At 39.7% G+C, this 24,809-nt stretch overlaps 1 protein-coding gene across 1 annotated transcript in view; it reads left to right on the top strand.

Moving 5' to 3' along the window:
* Positions 1 to 5,343: 5,343 nt before the first annotated feature.
* FSTL4 (follistatin like 4) overlaps positions 5,344 to 24,809 on the top strand; it is a 490,670-nt gene continuing 471,204 nt past the window's right edge. Inside the window, exon 1 of the mRNA XM_075009751.1 lies at positions 5,344 to 5,487. Coding sequence (XP_074865852.1) covers positions 5,362 to 5,487 — 126 coding nt within the window. The 5' untranslated portion in view covers positions 5,344 to 5,361. The remainder of the gene's footprint in view (positions 5,488 to 24,809) is intronic.

Genomic DNA, 24,809 nt, shown 5'->3' with positions numbered 1-24,809 from the left:
TAACTATTTGAAGTCTGGCTGAATGTGGGAGAAGGGACCCTAAATGATATGTATATATAAGTTTCTTATTGCATCTTTATTAGTACCAAACTTATCCCAGATCTAGCCCTATAGCCAGTGCAAATACATCCAGTATGAATGTGGCCCACAAAATTTCTGCCATTCTGAAAACAAAATCAGATTTACTGAGATTTAAAGTTTAGTTTAGGTTATCTAATATATTGGAATAATTTTCTTTTGCTTGCACACAGGTTATGAAGAGTAGGAGTGTGACAGATGTCTCCAAGCTCTGAATTTAGTTCTAGTGTTCTGCCTAGCCCTTAGTTCAGTAGTCGCACTTGTCTAGGCAAGTTCAGACAGAGAGACTTGCATGGAGAAGGCCTACCCATGTGAGCTCATTTTATATATTAGTCTCCCCAGTTAGGAGAAAAAATTAATTGCAAAAAGTGATGCCACATCATCATTGATGGGTCTGATCCAAAGTCCAGTGCAGTCTATGGGAGTTTTCCTACTGAATTCAGTGAGTGTTAGATCAAAATTTATTCTTAAGTTCACTGAACATTATACAGCTGTTTAAGATGCTGTACTGGAGAATTAAGGGTGAAATTCTGCCAGGAGAAGACCGTGCTTATTTAACTATTTCAGCTCTTAACTGGACAAACTTCATGCATGACAGTGGTACTGAGCAACTTGAAGGACTTGGTCCTAATTAAACTCCTAGCATCTGGGACTTATGACAATATGGAAATTTTTGCTCAATTAAGGATCGCAGAACTTATTCCATATTTGTATTTTTGGCATCTAAATGGACTAACCCAGAGAACACACTGATCTATACTATGTATTAATAAATATTTCGGCATTATAAGTAAGATTAATTAAAATATTGCAGTGTTTCTATAAAAATAAGTAATCTGTAAATTGTATTGAGAAAGATGCAAATTGTTGAAATCACATTCAAAATCTATTGCTATTGTTGTGCTGGGAATTTTAATGCTGTTGTATGAGGCTTTTGTCTTTCCTAATAGGAACAGCTTAATATCGGGTGTCCACAAAGTTATTCATTTTTTAACTGGGCATGAATAGGTCTTTGCTTTTTTTTGAGCTCGAGAGTAATAGTTTCAAGTGGCAGATAAGTCAGAAATCTCCTGAAATGTAAAAATAAATTGTTCTATTTGCTGTGACTGTATCAACAAATGATACAAAATACTTTTATAAGAGTGTAAGCATCAGGACCGCTGTACCAGAGTAGTTAGTAGTAGAATGTATTTGCAGTTGGATAGAGTAACTTTGGTTTATTACACATTTATTTATGACTCTAATAGCATTGCATTTGAGAGTTTTTAATTAGAATTTAGAAAGCCTAATAAATTTTGATTTCACCCTGATCTCTTTCAATTGATGGTGTTTAGAATAGTACTGAGGCATAGCGAAGACTCAAGTGTGCTGTTGAGTGTGCAGAACAGCTGTAATTGCTGTTAGTTTTATTGACAGTACAATTTCAGGCAGACAAAATGTCTAGGACCAAATCTGTCCTGGTGTAAAAGAGCATACATTCTGAAATTCCTGGTGTTAGACCAGCCCTTCACTTATTTTAAATTTTTGTCACAAACTTTCAAGGGTCATATTTATCGTGGCGTACCTCTAACTTCAGTACAGTTGTTTCTATTTACTTCTGGATTAATTTAGCAACTGCGATGTAATAAGGTACAGTGTTCGCTTCTAACTGAAACCAATATGCTTGCCTGCTGTGCAAGCCAAATAATTTGCTTTATTCATTAATGATGTAAGCATTAGGACTCAGTCAGTCTCTTCAAGTTAATAGCAAAACTCGATTGATTTCCATGGGAGCTGGATTAGGCCTAAAGACTCCTGTGGTATTTTTATCATGAAAAGTAGTAGTTACTATAGCTGTGCAAAATATTTGCCACAAAACTTCAAGGCCCACACTTCTCATGGTTTCACTAACCAAGTTGGCCCATGTTCACTGAAAGTCCTTTTTTTTTCCCCTTAAGGTTGCTGAATCTTTTTGTAGAATTTAGTCTAGCTTTTCCCTGAAATGCAATATTGAGGGTGTTTTTATTTTTTAAATTGTGAAACAAGAAATAACTTGGCATTTTAATTTGATTATACTTGGAGAAGACTTTGATGTTGTACAACTTGAATCTTAAATCAAAATTCAGGTGGCTGAGGCAACATACGTCATTTCCAAGCCCAACCTGAAAGCCATGCAGTCAATAATTCCATCCTGGACTGTTCACCTTCCTCCTGGTGTCCTTTTCCATGCCTAGACATTTCTTCTTTATTGGGTCAGGCAATGTTTAGCAGTCCCTCACTGTGCACTGCCAATTAAATGATGCAGCCCAAAAGCTGGAAGGGCGCCTTGAGGCTGAGGAATCAGAAGGGGTTCCAAAGCCAACTCAGAGGCACGCTCCTAGACAGGATCATGCTGTGTTAACACACAACTACTGCCACTTCATGGCAGCAGTGGTCAGCTAATTTTGGTTCACGGGGTTGGGAAAATAATATGGAAGTGTCCCTTCTGCCATTTGGATGGGGCATGGCACTGAGCACTGGGGGTTTTGCCACATGTCCGATTGGCAACCAATTGGGTGGGTGGGGGAGGGCTTGCTTCGTGGGCATTTTCATGGTGCTGCTTTGTTTTAAAGCGGGCCGTGTCCATCTGGAGTTAAAAAAAATATTAAAAGTCACTGCAGGCACACAGGTGAAACATGGCAGGATCTGTTCACCCACAGGCCTAGGTACAAGTGCAGGGGGACTTGCTGCACCATGATTTAGAAGCCAGGCAGGCTGCTTGAGTTTTGTTCTGTATTGGGTCACAGACAAAAAAAAATCATGAAAAGTCAATGCAGTGACTCATGAAACTTCCCATGCATTCTAGGTTGCTAATGGAGACATCAGCTGCTTCAGAATAAGAAAAAGGGATAACAAAAGAATGCTCATTCTGTCTGGGTGCAATGCTGGAAAATATGAAAGATTGCTCTGTGTTACCTTGATTCTAGATTACTTACTGGTGGCTTGGTGTGGTAAGGTGTCTTATGGTAGAAGCAGGGACACGCCAGGTCTCCCCAAAAATCACGTAAGGAGAGAATCCAAAAGTGCCTGTCTAAGATCTTCAGTGAGATGTCCAAACAGGATCAGTGCTCCATCACCAAAAGTATTAAGAAGCTGTTCTGAGGGAAACATGCATAGACACACTCCCCCATGATTACTATTATCAGTTAAAAAAAAAAAAAGAGAGAGAGAAAGAAAGCATACTCACTAGAAGTGCCCTCTACAGCAATGCTTGTCTGCCTCTGAAATCTCCTTGGATGGACTCCAGTGTGAAAAATGTCCTGGATTGCAGGATCATGTTCTGCACTGGAGTGCACTCAGCTGTTGTCCACCTCTTCCTCATCCACCTCCTCAGACTTTGCTTCATCATCCTGCTGTGCAACACATACTGAAATGTCTAGGTGTCTTTTTTTGGGGGGGGAATGTGGGGGGAAGAGGTTGGGTCTATCCCCAGAATAACATTCAGCTCATCATAATAACATCATTTCTGGGGAGATGACCCAGATCGACCATTAGTTTCTTTGGTTTTTTGGTAATTCTGCCTGAGCTCCTTGATTTTTAACATGGCACTACTGAGTGTCCTTGATGTACCTCCACTGAATCATGCCTTGCAATATCTTTGCATAAATATTGACATTTCCTTTGCTGGTTTTGAGCTGCATAAGGATGCATTCTTCCCCACCCCCACAGCAATGAGGTCCTGGATCTCCTGATGGGTCCATGCTGGGGCTCTGTTGTGACCCTGTGAACTCATAGCTAGTAGGTATGCTGCAGAGACATACTCCTAACATCTGCTCACCACACTAGCCAGAGAAGAAAGGAAATGAATTCAAAATTCCCAGGCTGATGACCACTGCTTCCTATCACCTACTTCCTGCTCACCTGGTGAATGCTGAGGTGAAGCAATGACCAGGAAGGTGCATTGAAGGACATTGTGGGATAGTTTCACAGGCTAATAAAACCTCTTTTAATAATGCTGCCATCTGCACTTGCATGAATCAACATTGAAAAATCAATTTTTGGCAATACTCCTTTTGAAATTGGATGTACAAAAGTCAACCTTGAGAGTCCATGAAAATCAACCCATTGAGCACTGTGGTAAAGACCGTTTGGTTTATAAAATCGCCTGAAGACCCTTAAATTTGATTTTATCCTCAACTGTAGACTAGGTCTTAGAGGCTCCCCTGTCTGGGAACTGTTCAGTCCATTTCGGCTTAGTCTGTGATCTTGGCCTCAGGCGGTATGGGGAAGTGTATAACTGCTGAAGTCAGATATGCATGGGAAACAGTAAGAGGTAAAAAGGGATATCTTCTGTAGAAACATTTGCAGTCAGCAGTCGTGAAACCTTAAAAAGAGCTGATCTGATCATGGATGTCTGCTTTTTCAGAAACACCTAGGAAAAGGAAGTTCGTGGAAACTCAGCTTGAAGGCCTAGATTTTTTATAAATGTACTTAAGCATTGCTTCGTTCAGCAGTGCAATATGTAGCTGACTTAAGTTCCTAAGTCCCATTAGATTTAATTTTAACATATTTTACTTTTATTATAAATTGTTTAAATTTCAAGGGGATGTAGGCTGTGCAGCATTGAGCAAATAGACATGTCTATATCTTTAAAAATCTGGACCTAGGTCTTGCAATTCCACCCACATTTCACTGTATTTTAAAATTTGTTTTTCCGTATACTGGTGTAGAGCCTGTAAAGAAAGACCCCGCCTGTACACACAGGGACAGCTTCTGTCTCAAAGGATGCCTGTTCTGCATAGGCATGTAGAAGCAAGGCATGGGAAGAAGAGCAACAGATGAAGAGAAGGAAGAAACAATTTTCGTCTCCTTATCCCATAAAGTTGTCGTGCAACCACCCACCACATTTGTCTCTTCGAGGTGGCATTGATTCAAGTCCACCTGTTGGCCATCTTCTTTGGTGCAATCTATCCATCATTCACTTAGTTTTCCTTGGGGTCTCTTTCTTACCACCCTCTTCTGCCAGGCTATCTCTTCAAGGTCTTCTTTCTTCAGTTGCATACCAAGCAATCATACAGCAAATTCTTAAAATAAAAAAAAAAATTTTCTTAGGGAAAATGCACATAATTTGGCAAGTATAGCCCTAGGAACTCATTATTTCATTATGTGTGCCGTGTGAGTATATAAAATTTCACAAGCAATTTTTAAATATATATTTGCCATAAATTAGCTGAAGTACTGAGTCTGCAAGCAGTGTGGGTGCTTTCATTTCTGTGGGTTTTTCATCAAATTGATAGTTGTCTTTTTCTCAACAGACTCAAAATAATGAAATCAAGAAGCTTTTGGTCACTTCTCATGTTACTTGATGTTTTCCTGTCAGCCACTTGGGGGTGGATGGAATCGAATAGGATCAGGCAGCTTTCTGCAGATGCGGCGAGGTTGCAACATAAGGTACTGTAAATCTGGCAGCCTTTTCATGTTCTTGTTAATGCAGCTTTCACTTTTTTCAGTGTGATGGGAGAAAAATGGGGAGGGTCGTGTAATGAAGATAAATACTTTCCAAAGGCTATAGCAGAGGCACCGTGAGCAATACATGCTAGAAAACAGGAGGCTTCACTTCTTCTACCCACCTGTAATTTCTTTTATTAATATTAGAGTAATGCTCAAAGTCCCCAGTTTGCAAGAGTTGTACAAATATTCATGAAACCCAATCACTGCCCCAAAGAGTTTACAGTCCAAATTTTCAGTCCTCCAGCTGGTTTGGTGTTGATGAAATTCTGTACCCATATGAAACCTGTTGTAGCACCTTGGTCTAAAAATGTATTCTTTTAAGCAATTGTAATAATAGTAGTTAAAGTTTGACAATCTTACATGGACAGTTACCTGAGGACCTAAAATCTAAGAAACTGGTATTCTCATTTTACAAAACAAGGCACTAATCCACAGTTGTTTTGAAGTGGTTTGCCAAGATCCTCACACTGATATAATATGGGGAAACAAAGGATTTCTGAAGGTTACTAAGAGTGCATATCATCAACAGAGTAACTTTTATAGTGGAAAGTATTATGGGGTGGCCATGTTAGTCTGTGTCCACAAAAACAATGAGAAGTCCTGTGGTACCTTATAGACTAACAGATTTTTTGGAGTATAAGCTTTCATCCGCAAAGACTCACTTTGTCAGGTGCATGTAGTCTATGATGAAGTGGGCCTTTGCCCATGAAAGCTTATGCTCCGAAAAATCTGTTAGTCTATAAGGTGCCACAGGGCTTTTCCTTGGTTTATAATGGATTATTTGCTCAGAAGGCATGACTTTTTTCCATTAGTTGTTGTATAATTGCAAGGTGCTCTTAATCCTATGACAGCACTAAACTGCTGGGAACTGTGTAAGCAACTGAATCTGTTTTCACTGCTGAAGTTTAAATGTTGGCTTTTTTTGCAATGACTAAACAGAGACCTTTTATAAATTCTGAATAGCATTCTGCATCAGTATTTCAGGATAAAATATTCAGACTGTGTCCTTATCAGAGTTCTTGAAGTGAATTTGGTCATCATAATAAGTACGTAAATACCTAGTAAGCACAGATATTAAACTTATTTTAAATAATAAGGCTCAGAACAAACTGGTGGTGATAGCAAGGGCATTACTGAAAATTGTTTTTAAAGTACAGTAAGAATGATGAAACTTTATTTGATTATATTTTGATTTCCTATTTATCATGAATTTGCTAACAAATTGCCTTATGTTTTACAAACTTAGAGACTTAAAATTGGCAGAATCTCAAAGTAGTTATTTTATGGCTTACTTGAGGCATGGTAATTGCTAGATATCCTGGACAAGTATTTGCTATTAAAAGTATTTTTATGAAAGAACAGCCTCCAGGGAACTTCTATATTTCAGAATGTTTGTTTGGTTTTCTTCTCTGGATGCGCACTCCCCTCAATGAGATGATTTACATGAGTTTTTGAAGATATACTATAAGTACACTTGTTCACTGCTGGGGATCACTTCAAAAATCAATTCTGACCGAGTTGGTAATGACACTGCATTTGAATTACTGCTTTGAATTCTTCTGCCTCACCGCCATCATACCATATGTATTTCAGTTTTCGAGCACTATGCAAGATAACGTTGATTGTAATGTTAAATTAATTATGCATATGTGCGTTAAGCTCTGCTCTCGTGTCTTTTGTTTCAGATTGCTTTTGCTTTCATTTTAAACACAACTAATTGTATCTTGCATGCCTTTTTGATTTAAAAACTGTTGTGCCATTCTTCATGAAGTGCATGCATATTAGAAATTTGACTTTCTAAAAGAACGTTAATCCTAGGAGTGAAATTCATTAATCAAATGATTTAGTATAATAGTCTTACAGTTTACATTGAAATACTTGAAAGACATTCATTCATTTGAACTTGCTCTAAAACCATACAGTTATTACACCAGTTATTTGATTCTGCTCGGGGTGAAAGGATCTAAGCTGCTGATGTATTTGTGCAAAGATTTGTAAAGGATTTATGAGAAATGTGAATATTATTAAAATATTGAAATTTTTTTATGTACAAAGGCTGTAGCTGAAATAGCTTCCAGGGTATAACACTTATAAATGCAGATTAAATTAAAAAGTAGCAGCACAGAAGGCTTGTTCAACAAGCAGTAGTGTTTGTACAGTGAGGAACAGAATACCAATTGGAATTTGAAAATGAATTACATGCAACTCCATTCCAGACAGTCACTGGAATGGTGAAATAACTAGCCATTCCCTTAATTTCTTTAAAAATTCACAGTCAGCCTTTAAGAAAGTACAGCTTGCTTATGCCAACATTTGACAGAATAAAAACTATTCAGAAAGTTCCTGTTTTCTCTGAGCTGTATTTGCTCATGTTTAACTTCTGTTTTATTTTTTATTTTCTGTCCTATAATGTCTGCAACTTTACTGTACTAGAAATTGAAAACTTGTTTCTCGCAGTTCATAAATTTAGAACTGACAGTCCATTGCAATGACATGGAGGAAGTTCATAGGAAATGCTTTTTAGTTATCAAACAAATGGTTTATGATATATAACTGCAGCAAGTCTATTAAAAGACATTCTAAGAGTAGAATGCTTTAATGGGAAAATTCCTAAATTGGAACTAAGTAAAATCAATTTCAGAGTTACTTTTCTTAGAATAAGTAAAAGGCTGTTAAACAGGTCAAATGATCTTAAGTATAGTTTGAAATATTCTGTAAAATTAATCAAATCAAGGGTAAAGGGCCCAGCAAGAGTTGTCTCCCTTTAGAAGTGGTTTACTGAAAGCATAATGTATTGCTCGATTTATATTCAGATTTCTAAATCTAATTCTTGCTGGCGTATAGTAGAATTTACTGTGCTTTTACTTTGCTTTTATAACAAAAAAACAAGACTTGGGGCTACAGACTGCACCCTACACGCGCAATATGTATCACTCTTCTGTTGGCCAAACCTAAATCTATATTACCATACCAGTGTATGATTTCTTGATGCTCAGCAATCCTCCCATAGTATTATAGAACCTTCTAAGGAAGAGAAAATTGCATTTCTTTTGAGTATTGCTATAATTAAACCCAATAACCTTGTAAGTATATTATTCTAAGGTCTTATGAATGCATAATGAATTAAAACAAACATAACTTTCTTAAAAAAACAAACTATTATTTATTAAGCACCACGAATGTGCTCAGCAATATGCACAATACAGTAAGTCACAATCGTTCAGAAACTCACTCTTTAATACCTTGATTCTACAAAGTACCTAGAAGCTCTTGCAAGATTCTGGGTGTCTGCTTGAAGTTGAGTGAATTAAGCCTCTTGTCATGGGATCAAAGGAGTCAACATGAGAAAGACATGGGCAAAATTCTTTGAGTCTTTCTGAGGATGTTTCTCTTTTAGAACTCGATAGGTAGATGAAGGAACTTTTACTGAGCAGTGGTGGACTTTGTGGAGGAATAGTCACAGAGACCTGAAAACCTGCATCCTAAAACAAAGAGACTTTAATACCAAATTACAAAGGGAGGCATCTGAATTGGGGTTTATTCTCACCTGCGACAGTTTATTCCTGGGTCTCAAGGAGGATAGCACTTGCTTTAAGCATTACAAGGACAGTTTTCCCATCTTTGATATTTGTAGTGACTTCAGGCAACTCAACTTCATAGACACCTGTAGTAAATAATGTTCTTCCCCCACTTGTCCTGCTCCTTCTGTTGTATGTAGCCAATTCATCTGTTTTCATTTAATTTTTTTCTATCATTCTGTTAAATTCATATTATGCCAGTTTACTTTTATCAGAATTTCCAGATCTGAAAAAGTGGGTCTGTCCCACAAAAGCTCATCACCGAATAAATCATTGTTAGTCTTGAAAGTGCTACAGGACTGCTTGTTTGTTTTGTGGAGGAAGTAAAACCAAAACATTGAACAATACATTCTGGAATCCTAGAAGTTGGGAAATTACCCAATAATTGCCCTTTTACCCTACTGAAATAAAGAGGCAAGCATCAAAAATCCACGTCCCTAAGAGAATTATTAATATTTGCACTTTCAGTCACAAATAAGGCTAGAGGTTTCAAAATGTTGAATAGTAACAGAGAGGAAGCCATGCTAGTCTATACACTATCAAAACAAAAAGCAGTCAAGTAGCACTTTAAAGACTAGCAAAATAGTTTATTAGGTGAGCTTTCGTGGGACAGACCCACTTCTTCAGACCATAGCCAGACCAGAACAGACTCAATATTTAAGGCACAGAGAACCCAAAACAGTAAGCAAGGAGGACAAATCAGAAAAAGATAATCAAGGTGAGCAAATCAGTGAGTGGAGGGGTGGGGGGAAAGGTCAAGAATTAGATTGAGCCAAGTATGCAGACAAGCCCCTATAGTGACTCAGAAAGTTCCCAGCACGATTTAAACCATGTGTTAATGTGCCGAATTTGAATATAAAAGCCAGCTCGGCTGTTTATATACCCCAGGAATACCAGTCCTGGAACCTTTCCCTGCAACAAAGCCCGCTGTCAGCTTTGTCCACATATCTTCTCTGGAAATACCATCACTGGACCTAACCAAGTTACTCACAGAATCATGGGCACTTTCTCATGCTCCTCTACTAACATCATATATGCCATCATGTGCCAACAATGCCCAGATGCTTTGTATATTGGACAGACTTCTAACTCCCTTAGACAAAGGGTCAATGGGCACAAAACAGACATCAAAACACTCCAGATCCACAAACCAGTTAGTCAACATTTTAATGGAATGGGGCATTCTGTCAATGACCTAAAGGTATGTGTGTTACTGAAGAAGAATTATCGCACTGTTCAGGAAAGAGAAACAGCTGAGCTGGCTTTTATATTCAGTTTGGTCTCTTATTTAGACCTGGAATTCTATCCTGGAGCTGAGAAACTTTTTCCTGGGCCTATGCTAGAGAGTTTTGCCAACAGAAGGGGGCCTTCTGTCGATATAACTCAGGGAACGTCTACACACTTAAAGCAGTCTGTCGACACAGTATCGACAGAACTCTGCATTTTCCTCAACAGTATTATCCCTCAAAAATTTGAGGCATAACAATTTCTGGACAGAGTAGTATCGGCAAAGGTGCAGTGTAGACACTTCTGATGACAGAGCGAGCTTCCGGTTGCCTTGCAGCCCTCTTTGCAGAGCTGCCATTCTGCTTTCTGGCACCAGAGGGCAGTGCAGTGTGGCAGTTCTCTGTCGACAGAGGTTCTGTCGAGATTTCCCTGTCGATAGCAGCATCTGTCAACAGATGCTTCTAGTGTAGACATAGTCTTTAATCAAAATGGGTATGTTTTCCCATGAAACATTAAGGTTTTAGTAAAATTACCTTTTCTGAGAGAAAAGGATTTGTCAACTGTATTTTTTTTTTTTTTTTTTTTTTTTACCAGATCTAATCACAAAGAAACTATTGACAAATTCTGTCTCGTTAATGGAGAGGTTATTTTTAGTAATATATCAAACAATTGTGTTCTTAACTTTAGGTTGTTTTTACATACAGCACAATGGTGTTATTTCAGACTAGACCATAAGATGGAATTTAAACATTTTCAGGCTGTAAAACTATACATAATCAGGATAATTATGAAGCTTAATTGTGAAGTTAGAGATTTTTGTTATTGACTTCAATGCGGCCAGCAATTCATCCTAAATTGTTAAGCATCCCAAGACTTTCTGAGCTCTAATATTCTTGAAAGAATCTGCAAATTATATGTGAGCCAATGTATAGCATCTCTGAAGTTTTTTGATTTTTCTAGAAATGGGAAAGCTATTGTATCACCAAATACAATTTTCTGTACAGTTTTTTAAATGGTGTAATTTAGTTCATAATGTCAGAAAAGACTACAACTTTATTGAGACAAAAAATGGAAGGAAGTATATTCTTCTTCCAGTGTTTTTCCCTAGGAGTGCTCCCAGCACCACAGCATGGAGATTTTTCTATAACAGTATTGAGTGGGGCTGTGTATGTGCTATCTCAGTGCACTGTTCATGCTACTCAGTAGCACATGCAGCCACACTCTCTCCTCAGCTGCTTTTTTGCCACCCTTGGCTATAAACAAAGTGTGGTCTCTCTCTCTCTCCTCTCCCTCAGACCTGTAGATAGGATTGAGGTTATAGCCAGTCATTTCTTTTATATTATTAGTTATTCACTGATATTTACGACAGTTATTTTTAAAAAAAGGAAAGAGAGGGATGAGGCGCAGGGACTTCTCTCTTGTCAATTTCATTTCGTGCTAGTCAGTTTCCTGATGTGTCAGTTTAAAAAAAAAAAAGAAGAAGAAAGAAACAGATTGAAACTACAACAGCTGAGAACTAAACAATATTAAGAAAGAACATGGCATCAGTCAATTTTAAAAAATGTTTGAAATGCTTGGGCCCCATGCCTGCTTCTGATAGGCACTCCAAATGCATCTGTTGCCTCAGAGAGGCACATATGCCACATTGCTGCTCTGACTGTAAAAGTCTAACAGCCAGAGCAAGAAAGGACAAGGAGCTAAGGCTGAAAATGCTCTTTTTTGACAACCCCCTCCAGCTGCAGTCAGAGCTGCTGTCTGTGGGAAGCATCCCTTCTATCAGACATTGTTGCAGATGACATTAGATTCTGTGAATGTAGCAGTCAGAGCCATGGCCATAGTGATTACCATGCAAAGATTGTTGTGGCTTCAGGCAGCAGGCATTCCAAAAGAGCTCCAAGCAAAGATTGAAGACTTACCATTCGATAAGGTGAAACTATTTGCAGTGAATATGGAGGAAACCTTACATTTTAGCAAGGATAAAAGAATTACATTGCATACCTTGGGGATGCACTCTTCCACATTCCAGAAAAGATACATTCCCATACCAATGCTACAAAGACCAATCATTTATGAGACATTCCTACAGGCCATATCGTAATGCCAACAAACCAAGAATTCAGAAACGCAATAATTTTTTAGCACCAGTGGACATCAATAACCATGGACAGATGGGTTCTAGACATCACCCAGGGATATGCTATCCCTCTATGCTCCATTCCCTCCACACCCGATCCTCTTCAGAGACCCCCTTACACAAGAACTTACTATGGCTCGAAGTCTACACCTCTTGCAGATCAGAACCATAGAAGTTCCACAATAGTATCAAGGGAGGGAGTTTTACTCAAACTACTTTCTAACAGAAAAGAAGATGGGGTGGAGACCTACAGCAGTTGAACAAATACATTTGCCAACAGTGATTCAAGAAGACCACTCTATCTGCTATAATTCCTGCACTGAACAAGGGGGACTAGTTCACAGCCCTCAACCTCCAAGGTGCTTATTTCCACATCATTATGCACCCTGTTCACAGATGATTTCTCCTCTTCACTCTCAGAGCACAGAGCACTACCAATAGAAAGTACTGCCATTTGGGCTTTCAACTACCCCCAGGGTATTCACCAAGGTCCTGGATCTGGTAGTTGTACACCTCAGATAGGAAGGCATTACTGTATTCCAAAATGTCAATGACTACCTCCTTCAGGGACCAGCTCAAGACATCACCAGAGACATGGTCCAGTCCATGAGATAGCTACTACAATCCCTGGGGTTCCTGGTAAAGACAGCCAAGTCAACTTTGGAACCCACTATATGCACTGAATTCATAGGAGCACAGCTTGACTCCAAAACTCCTCGAGGTTTTCTCCCTGTATAGCACCATGAGGCTATAAAGGGCTTGATATCAGAGCTTATCATCAGCTCCACAGTTCCTGTGCTTTCATGCATTCACCTCCTCAGTGACATAGTAGCTACCACTTACATTGTCCCTGATGTTTGGCTACATTTTCACTGCCTTCAGCACTGTCTGACATCAGTGTATACCACAGCAGACATCAAATTCACAGATGAGTATCAGTTCCTCAAAAGGTAATTTGACTTTTTACGCAGGTGGACCCAGGAACAAAATACCTTTTTGGTAGGGGTCCTGTTCAATCGCAACCAACCAGTCTATCAAATGACAATGGACGCTTCACTTCTTGGCGGGAAGCGCATTGCCAACATCATGTACAGGGTCGATGGTCCAGAGACGAGCAGAGTTTACATATCAACCTCTAAGAGCTATGCGCTGTTTTCAATTGCTGCAAACAGTGTTCGCCACATGTCCAAAACAAGGCCATTCAGATCCTCACTGACAACACCATGATGATGTCCTGTATCAACTGTCAGGAAGGAGCCTGGTCACAATCCCTTTGAGGAGTAAAGGGAGTTCGAAGTAGCCCAGGCACTTTGAAGTACCTGTGAGTTAGCTGCGGTTACACGCAAGCCGGATCTTCAAAGTTTAACACTTCAAAGTTGCCATGGGGTAGAATTACCTGAATGAAGTGCTGCATATGCACCACATCACTTCATTAATAATCTCCTGACACCCTACTTACCACACTCCCTTTGAAGTTGGGAGCTAGTGTAGACCCAGCCAAAGTGAGTAACTTCTCTTTCCTCTTCTCAGTTCATTGGTAAAATGCTTACTTTGAAAATTAAACCTAAAACCAAAATCCTATGTGGAGTTTTGCACCCAAGAGTCAATAGAAGCCAGTCCAGAAATTCTGAAGAGTTTTGGAAGCCAATGAAGTAACTCGCATAAGTCACTGCAAATAGCACACCTATGCCTGTAAATTTAGCTGAGACAAAATTATAGTTTTCCCAGCGGGTCAGAAATTCCAGTATTCAACCCTTAGTGTGGGCTTTTGAAAAGAGAAGATTAAGCTTAGTTTTATTTAAAAATCACATTGCTCAAACAGAGGTGATAAGTGAAAGAAATTCAGTGAAAGATAAGCTTCCATTCTTTGCTAAGGTGGTATGAAATTTTCTTTGCCATGTTCCTTAAAGTAAGGGCCACGTCTTCCCTCTGATCTGTGGAGTTGGTGAGATCAGCTCTGTTGCTGGATATTCTACATGCAGAACTTGTTTGGGAGCTCCTCAAACAAAAGATCATGCACTGCTGCATATCAAATGGAAATGCTGCATTGTATTTTGTGGTAAGTTGCTGGCAAAAAGTCCTGGACAATGTTATCCTTCATTTTTAGTGTGAAAATGGAAAATATTCTTGTACCAGTTTCAGGTATTGCTTGTGGCTTTCTGCTTAACCGAGAGAGGAAATATTTTAATGCCATTGATTGCTCCTAATATCTAGCAATTAGCTAGAAGAACGATGGAGAGGACTATTGGGTTCTGTTCTTGTCTATGCCACTGAACACCTTTGTTACCTTGGAATTCAATTACAGTCTTCCCCTGCCTTATGAGGGTAATTTGTTCCTGAAGAACCCCTCTTAGGGTGAATTCTCTTAAGTCGAGAATGTAATTACCATTAATTTCAATGTGAAAAAAAATTATGCATTGCTGAGCCGCAAAATTTGCACCCATTTATGATAAATCGACACCAAATCCCATTAAAATGAACACAATTACTTCAATAGTTAACATTAGTTATCATAACACAACCTAACAAGGCATTTTCCCTTCATTAATTACTCTAGAATATGGCTGTTTACCTGCTTTCAGGGGGCTGTCCCAGGTGCAGAGACAGGGCTGTGAGGGGAACGGAAATTGAAGAGTGCCTGGGAGTGGGCTCCAGGAAACCGCCGCCAGGCACTGCAGAGAGATGCGCTGGGCAGGAAGCAGCTGCGGGCAGCCATTGCCTGGAGCCATGGCCTTTCTCCCACTGCAGGGAGGCTGCGTCCTGCTGAGGCGTGCGAAATCCCAATCAGTCCTCGTAAATGCAAAAAAAAGCCTCATAAGCTGAAGTAGGGGTATTGAATGAAACTCCTTGTAAAGTCGAATCCTTGTAACCCGAATGGGCGTATCTCGGGGTATTACTGTAATCTTTTTGACTTACCTTTTTCACTACTATAAAATGCAAATCATTTTGAGCTACAACTAAGTGCAAATAATGGCCATGCTGTTCATAAACTCATTAGAAGAGAGCTCAGGAGGTCATCAAGTCCAACCCCATGCTTAATCCCAACTAAAATTGTTCGCCATCAACTGTAGATGATTATGAGATTTGCCACAGTTCAGAAGATTCATAAGGCTCTGCACACCATTTAAGCTTTATGAATGAAGTGGACTAAAAAGTCTTACGCTGACTGGTGTGATCCCCCGCCTCTCCAGTGGTGAAAGATTCTGATCCTTCTGTTCATACTGAGGAGTACCTTACTCGATCAGTGATCCTACTGAAATGCATGAATTTACCTTTGGAGTAAGATGCTACTAAATGTGAAAAAGGGGCCAAAATGTGGTCATAACCAAGATTAAAGCTGTAAAGTTAAAGAGTCATTTATATATAAGAGAGCCAATTTCTCTAATTCCTCATGTGGATGTCTTTTATAATGTTTGCATCACCTCATGTCCTGGATACCCATTTATTTACATAGCTAGAGAATCTAACTGCCATTCATAGCTATTGTACTGTTTTCAATAGAGTCCTTAAAGAAAATATTTCATACTCATAAATGTAACAACTACCATACGTCTTACATGATTCCATGATTTTCCCTTCATTGGTATTTGGCAGGCATCAGTTTGCCAGAGCACCAAACGTTTGCGTGGCATCTGAGTCATTTAAAATTTTAGGAGGCAACAAATACCACTTTAGTCTTCATTGCAAGAATAAATAGTTAGATGTGCACGTCAGAGTTAGGTGAAGCAAGTAGGCAGAGTAAATTGTCTATCTGGAAACTATATTGCACTCCTAATGGTTTTTGCCTCAGTCCATGTCTAGACATCTTGATTGTTTTGTGTCAGAGTTCTCACATTACCTGTAGTGTTTAAATGTCATTGTGCCTGCTATTTCAGATGATGATCCTAGCTTATTTTAAAGAACATATAGGCCTACTTCACTTTTTATGGTAGTCTTCTAGTATTTCAAAATCCAACGGGTATTAAAGGCATAGCACAGTTATAGCCGAGTGCAATTCACCCCTGTGTGGAGGGCCAAAAAGTAAGAAGGAAGATTGTCCCAAGAGGTACTAAAAGTGGTGCATAGGCCTGTGCTGGTTCTCTCAAAAAGGGTGAAATTGATCTACATGCATAACATTTTCATATTATAAAAAGAGAAATTAATTTCCTACCTATGAGTGACAAAATCAGAACTCTTTGCATGTAAATATAAATCTTTGACTAGGTAGGTCCCACTGTGCATTCTTTACAAGATGTGGTGTTTTGGACAAATATATTAAGTCCAGCCAATTAAAGTACCTCTGCTCTGAACCAGAATAGTAGAAATTAGTGGGGTTAATATTAAAATTATAGTACATTAAATTTATTACCACTAGCAACAAGATGGTCTCTTTGATTCACTTGTTCTGGTTCAAAATAAAAACAGCAATACTGGCATTTTTTGAATATTGAGCCTCTCTAAGACTCTGCTTTTAATGAATTAGAGACATTTGCTGAGAATGAGTTTTTTCTACTGGTATCATTAGTCAACTTCCTTTGTGTCTGCAAAAAAGTGGCAGACATTCTGAATATTGCTTGTGTATTCTATGTTACAATTAACACTTATGATCTTGTCCTCACTTATTTCAGGGCCCAAATTCAAAAAAACAAACCCAAAAAAATGCCATCTGCTGCAAATTTAGATTGGATTCTATTGACAAATCAAACCTGACCAATGATGTATACATATGTTGCCACCATCCTTGTGTGTCATGGTCCTGTGACAATGGCAATTGTATGTGAAATACAACATAGTCCAATATAATATTAGCTTGTGTAATGTGAGTTTATAAGGTACCACAGGACCCTTTGTTGGTGATGCATTTATTGGTTTTGTTTCCAAGAAGAGCCTGATTTTGAGAGGTGTTGAGGCTCTTCAACACCTGCTGAATTTTACTATTACTGTGAAGTCTCCTCCTTACAGAAGTTAAGGAGTTTCTCAAAGTGTTCTCTATGTGGGTCTCCTGACTCTACAACTTCCTCACCTGGGTCTCAAACAGCTCTAATTTTGTGACCTTAAGCTCATGGTTGGGCAGTGTTGGAGTTGTACGGAGTGGCTAGCAGACTGATATGATTATTGAAGGATATAAATGACAATGCAGAGGCATCAGTGAGAACATGCAGAGCTTGGGAAATTGGTTTAGAATGAGTAGAGGTACGAGACAAGGATATCTGATACCTCTGAGTATCCTTGTCACTCACCTAGATAGAGCGATGGACAAGACAAAGGAAGAGTTAGAAGGGATATCAGTGCATGAGATGAGAATTAACAACTTGAGGTTAGTGAATGATATAGTTATCATTGAGGAAGGTGAAAAGATTAGCATTTTCCAAAGTGCCATGTTACCTTAGCCCCTGCAAAAGGGGCCACAGCCAATGGGATTAAACTAGACAATGTAGAAAAGTTCATGTATCTGGGGAGCAACATGACATATGATCTAGACTGTAAGAAGGAAATAGCGACTAGAATAGTGAAAGCAAGAGCTAGTTTGAAGGTGATGGGTAAAATCTAGAAAAGCAAAGTGATTAGCTTAGGAATAAAGCTGAGCATCTTGAAAAATCTGCATATTCAGCAGTACATTGTATGATTGTGACACATGGGTGATAACGAGTGATTCAAACATAATTGGCATTCAAGAGGAGGTTTTATAGAAAGATCCTGAAAATAGGATGGATGTAGAAGGTCACCAAAGAGGAATTACATGGGAAGATAGAATCAAAAGAAACCTACTGCAGAAGGTTATACAACAGCCATTACAGCTATTCAGGCATATCTGCAGAATGAGCAATGAACAAAAAGTCAAGACCCTGAAAGGAATGGGAATAGGAGAAGCAGATCCCACAGAGAATGGGTAGATGGTATAATAGATTGGTGTGGAGCCAGTCTACAGAAACTAAGCCACTCCACACTGAACAGGGAAAGATGGAAGGAAATAGTGAGGGAGGCATCAGACATCAGCTGGGACCATGGTTGATGATGATGCTGATGATGAAGCTCATATTACAGAAGCTATCTAATGGATAATGGTTTTGCAGAGGCGTGAGTGTATGTTCTTAAGGCTACGTCTACACGTGAAGCCAACATCGAAATAGCTTATTTCGATGTAGCAACATCGAAATAGGCTATTTTGATGAATAACGTCTACATGTCCTCCAGGGCTGGCAATGTCGACGTTCAACTTCGACGTTGCGCGGCACCACATCGAAATAGGCGCTGCGAGGGAACGTCTACACGCCAAAGTAGCACACATCGAAATAAGGGTGCCAGGCACAGCTGTAGACAGGGTCACAGGGCGGACTCAACAGCAAGCTGCTCCCTTAAAGGGCCCCTCCCAGACACAGTTGCACTAAACAACACAAGATACACAGAGCCGACAACTGGTTGCAGACCCTGTGCCTGCAGCATGGATCCCCAGCTGCCGCAGCAGCAGCCAGAAGCCCTGGGCTAAGGGCTGCTGCCCACGGTGACCATAGAGCCCCGCAGGGGCTGGAGAGAGAGCGTCTCTCAACCCCCCAGCTGATGGCCGCCATGGAGGACCCAGCAATTTCGATGTTGCAGGACGCAGATCGTCTACACGGTCCCTACTTCGACGTTGAACGTCGAAGTAGGGCGCTATTCCGATCCCCTCATGAGGTTAGCGACTTCGACGTCTCGCTGCCTAACGTCAAAGTTAGTGCCACTACTTCGAAGTAGCGTGCACGTGTAGACACAGCTTAAAATTGCTCTAGGTGGAAGTAGTGAGCAGGTTTGTTTGAGTTGCCATTCTTGTCCAAATATTTGCTTTCTAAAGCTGCTAGAGGTAGTATTCCATTGTGACAGGCAGAGCAGCTAGGGCTTTTGCCATAAACAATTTTGTTTAAAATTCAATAAAATTATAATGGCCAACTTGAGATCATAATCTGTTCCAGTAGATTTACAAAAGGGATGAAGAGTGGCTCACTACCACGTGCTTGGAGGCCCCGATTTTTGCTCTTGCCTTAAGGGGGAGCATTGAGCAGAGCACCGCTGGTGGGTGGTGAATGCTATATTCAGTTGGAGTGCAGGGCCTTGAAGGCATGGAGCCCAAGGCAACCATCTTGCTCCCCTTGCCGTAAGGGTGGGCCTAGGACTGAGCACCTCTGAAAACTGAGGACCCATTTGTTACCAGTTGGACACCCAAAATATGAAGTACAAAAATTAGTAAATACTTAAAAAATGAAGTTTTGTCTTTTTGTCTCATATTCCTTATCCTTAGCTTCTGGCCCCACAGAGGATTTGAGGAGTAAATCAAGCCATACAGTTTAGACCATATAGACTCTGAACACTTGTGAAAATGTAGACCAGAGTGGATGGAGTTCAGGTCTTTTGAATCTTGTTCATGTGGCATCACTGAAAAAGCATTGTTTTTTGTTTGCTTTGATCCTGAGGTGCCATGAAGGCTGATACTGAATTATGTGTGTGTCAGAGAGGTAAAATAACTTGCTATTGAGATTGCTGAAACTGAATCTTCTGTAACCTACAAATACAGAACCGAGAAAAAACAAGGGGGAGGGAGCCTTACAAGTTGTTTGGCACAACAAAGGTGAAGTTTCAGTTCACCTGGTGGGATGTGTGTGAGTTCAGGTTATTGTTTTGGTTGTTAAACAAATAGGAAAAATAAGATCAGTAGAAATGTTCAGGTTTCTTTTTTTTTTTCAGTAGTGTTTGATGTGGTATCAGGTGCTAGAATACACATCAACTGTTTTCCTGAGTAATCTGATCTAAATTAGCACAAGATAAGTTATTTCAAGACTCCTGCAAAAAGATTTTTGCTTATAAGAATTTTAACTAACCCATTCTAAACCTTTAATATACACATAAATGATCAAACAGAAGACTAAGTTCCTCTTTGATTTCCGTGGAACTAGCTAGCACACTCAAACCAGAATAACTTGCCGTGATTATTTAGGTTTAGAATATGCTAGCTAAAACCCCCTTCGTATTACACCAAGGAAAGTCTCTGAGTTCAGCCACCTGGCAGTTTTTAACCTAAAGTATTTTGAAGGAAGATGTCATTTTTAATTGTTTTAAAAAATTATTTTAACAGGAAGTTTCAAGGCTAAATTAAAAATTTTAAATGAAATTTTTGAGAGATTTTTCTCTTATGGTTTTGGTTTTGTAGTGAGATCATTTGGTTTCCTCCATCCTTATTCCTTAGACTCATTTTGATTTATTTCTCCCTTTAGAGTTTCAGGGATATGCAAGTGAATATACATTGGAATATTTCTGAGTATATTCACCTGCATTCCTTCATCTTTAACTTCAGTTCAGGAAAACTCAGCGGTAGCTCAGAATGCTTCCTAGTCCCACCAAAGCGGATAGTCCGATCTTTCTCACATCTAATAAGCTTTTGGGGTACATTAGAACAGAAACTAAAATATGTGAAGATACATTGATAAAGGCTTTCTGTATTGTTCAGCACATAAGCTTAAAGTGGGACTGGCATAATGCATCATTTTTATAGGTGGCAGTAGATCTAATAACTTGGCATTTACATTAAGAATTAATACCACTAATGCATTCTCCATCATGCATATGTCGTGCTCTTTTTGGTTGCAAGTAATGTGAGGAAAACCTTTAGCAAGGCAATAAGAGAACCAGGCTTGATTTTAAACAAAATGGTCCAGATTTCTCTTTCTCATTCAGCATTAATTGAGCATAACTAAGCCTAATGTTTTCATGGAAGCAGTTCAAAGATCATTTTTTTTACTGTGGTCCCTGATTTTTCATAATGTCATGTCTAGTAAATGGCACCTGTGCTCACTCCAGATAATCCCAATAATTAAAACAATTACCTTGTGTTAATTATTTGGAGATGGCAAGCAAACTTCCATTCTGAGTTCTGCTCAACAAGTCTAGACTGTGTTTGTAGATCAGGTAGTTTCATACTATAGTGCTATGAATTGTGCTCTTCATCCCTCTAACCCAAATGCCTAAAGAGCCTGATAACCTACTAAAGAGTTCTCATTGGGATGAAAGGGCAGAAAATGAAAATATTAAATTTCTTTAACAATTGTTTCGTCTTCCTGTTGAAATCAAGGAAAATGGGAAAATCTACAGTAAAGTCAATGGGATAGTTGCTCAATTGGTGCGCAGCAAGTATTGTGGTGAATCTAAAACCAAGCTGTAAAGCCGATGTCTGCCTTGTTTCTGTTTATGTTTCACAATACATATATACACAATATATATGTTTCACAATATGCTGGATGGACAGAAAACGTATCAATGTTCAGCCAATTAGCAGGGCTATCATATTTTCACTGGTAACAACATGGACCACTGACTGAATACGGGAACATGCAGCTGCAGTAGAGACTGCTGGGACTCTAATGACCCTAAACATTTGGAATAGTAGTGTCACAATTAAAAGTAGCTGTCTTTTGGATGCTTCCTCCTGGGGAAAGAAATGAGAAGCCTTAGAGGTGTCTTAGTTGCTCTTGCTCCATGCTGAACTGTAGCACGAAGTCACATTGGCAGGAATCAAATATTGATAATTTCCCATAGTGTCAAAGTAAAGAAGCTGTGAAAATCAAATTTGGTTTAGAAAATGTAGGTAGATTATAGGAGAGTTTAAAATCAGACTAAAAATGTACTTTGTTTAAAAAATAAAATTCCCCTCACTTATGTAGTTCAGGCAAATATGTGATGGAGGGGTGTACACTTTTTTTTCCCTATTCCTGTGGATAACGGGTGAAAGGGTGCCCATTCATTTTGGAAATGTAAAATCTGCTCCTGTCTGTAGCATATTTATGGAAATGGGTGAAGGAAATGGGGAAATCTCCCATTAGTGTATCGATATTTTGTATCATCAAGGAGCTTTAGATAAGGATCTGTAAAAATGCACATACATTTTAATGCAAGTTTCCAGTGAGCTTTCCTATGGTGGTGTAGAGATTTACCTGCATTTATTATCTGAATTCCAGAAACAGTACTGGGAAGAATCAGAGATGCAGCAGTTATCTCAATTAGATGCGATTTGAATAGCTGGCACTACAGGATTTGAGTCATCAGAGCTTCTCTGAACATTTTTATGAGAACAAATTTTAAATTGCCAGCTTCTATGCTAAAACCCAGCTTCCACAAACAATAATGAAAGCTTGTTTGTTTGTCTCCCCGCCCCCCCGCCTAACTCAGAAAATAGTGAGGGAAAGTTTTGTGCTTCATTAGCATCTTTTCTGATACAGTAAATTCATAACTGTACATAATAAACACACTAAGGTTTTTTTAAGACAAAAGATACAAATTAAAGTTACATAAACATTGCAAAGCTGACCAGCTGTAAGGAAACTACTGGAACATTAGGGTTCTGGTCTGCCTTTCAGGCCTCTTGCTTGTGATAGGGCTGTACAAAGCCGTACTGCTTTGCAGAAGTTCCAGGAGGCATTTTCCTCTTTCTCTAAAATATAACCCCAGCGTGTTGCTGCTGTATCCAGTGTGCATGTCAATCTTTGCACCATTCTCCTCCCAGTGCACCCATACTACATCCAGTCCTATTGTCCTGTGTCTTACAAAGCTTGGAAATACAAGTTCTTTCCGTGCTATCCTTTCTTTCCAAAGAGTATGTATGCAGAGAATATGGCTCATTATACAGTGTAGGTTTAAAATACATCATGGACAACACAGGAGACAGGCTTTGGGAGCTGTAGTTAAAAACACCTGGAATAATTAGCCTGCCCAACGAAAGAGGTGGCTATGTTGTTCAGTGTTGAGACATATAACTTTTTTAATATATCTTTTTTTTAAAGTTCTTCCTAGATGTAAAATGAACTGAAAAGCTGATTGCTTATTTTCTGCTATTTAATATCAAAGTCGCTAGAGATAGCACCAGTACAGTCTTCCCCCACCTTACGACGGTAATTTGTTCCTGAAAAAACCCTCTTAGGGCGAATTCTCATAAGCTGAAAATGTAATTAACATTAATTTCAATGGGAAAAAAAGTATGTGTTCCTGAGCCCCAAAATGTACACCCACTTATGCTAAAAAAACACCAAATCCCATTAAATCTGGTGCAAGGGGGTGGGCAGGGCAGAGCAGGGCATGGGGAGGCAGCCTGGCCTGAGTGCAGGTTAGGTTAAGTGGGGAGGGGGCACTGCCAGAAGCTGGCCATCTGGGGAGCTGGGCAGGCACCGGGGGCCCCCGGCTGCTGAGGGGTGATGCCTCTCTCGTGTGGGGCTGCACGGCGGAGAGGCCCCGCTGGTGGCAGCGGCAGGCGAGCCAGGCACTAAATGAGAGGGAGTGCCGCAGATGGCGAGCAGTGCCCGAGGCACAGCTTCACAGGGCGGGTGGCAGCAGCGCCTTAGCCACCCAGTGGGTTGAGCAGCCGCAGCTGGGCTGGGATGGGCTGCATGCCCAGCATCCACATCTCACAGAGCGGCTTGATCTACTGCTGGGACTCAGACGAGTCTACCTCCCCGCACCAGACCACCACCCCCTCACAGGGCGCCACCGCCCCCCTGCACAGCCTCTTCGTCAAGACCAGTGCAGCCAATTCCATCCCCTCGGTGCTTGCCTACCAGAGCCACCAGCCTCCAAATCGGTCCTCGTAAATGCGAAGAAATGCCTCATAAGCTGAAGTAGGGAATTAAATGAAACTCCTTGTAAAGTTGAATTCTTGTAACTTGAATGGGCGTATCTCGGGGTATGATTGTATTCCCTGTAAGCTGAGCAGCTGATTTGCAGAGAACCCAAAGCTGGCAGCATCAGTTTCTACTGGGGATGACATTTGAGCATGCCTCGGTGCATATAACAAAATGTATTCTGCCCATTGATGGCAAATATTAGAGGGAATATTGGAAGGCACCAATACTTAATTTATCCCTTGTGCATCCTGTATTTTGTTGAGTTAAACTGCAGTGTGTGGGAGATAGATTATGACAGCTGTGTGGCTTAAGAGCTTGTCTCTCACCAACAGAAATTGTTCCAATAAAAGATATTACCTCATCCACTTTGTGCTTTGGGATTGTAATGGAAAACAGTATGTAGAGCTCAATAGGTTGTTTCAGTAAGCAAAAGCTTATATGAGTTATTATGAATGTTACTGGCTTTTGTCAGTGTAGCAGAATTACTGTTGTCAGCAGGAATGTTTATAGCACTGAGAAAAGTGTCCATTAGTGCAATGCTCTGAATAGCAACAGGTGCATCTTACACATTGTCAATGTACACATGTCAAGACAGTGGTAGTTCTTAAAACAAAAATACCAGCCAACAAAATCTTATTGAAAAAAATCAATCAACCCTGCTGAGGTTCCAGTCTACAAAGAAAACCTGCTTTTATTTAAATAATTTCT

The sequence above is a fragment of the Carettochelys insculpta genome, chromosome 15, assembly GCF_033958435.1.
Source record: "Carettochelys insculpta isolate YL-2023 chromosome 15, ASM3395843v1, whole genome shotgun sequence".
Taxonomy (NCBI): domain Eukaryota; kingdom Metazoa; phylum Chordata; order Testudines; family Carettochelyidae; genus Carettochelys; species Carettochelys insculpta.
The sequence above is the reverse complement of the archived record's forward strand: the minus strand, read 5'-3'. Positions and strand labels throughout refer to the sequence as shown.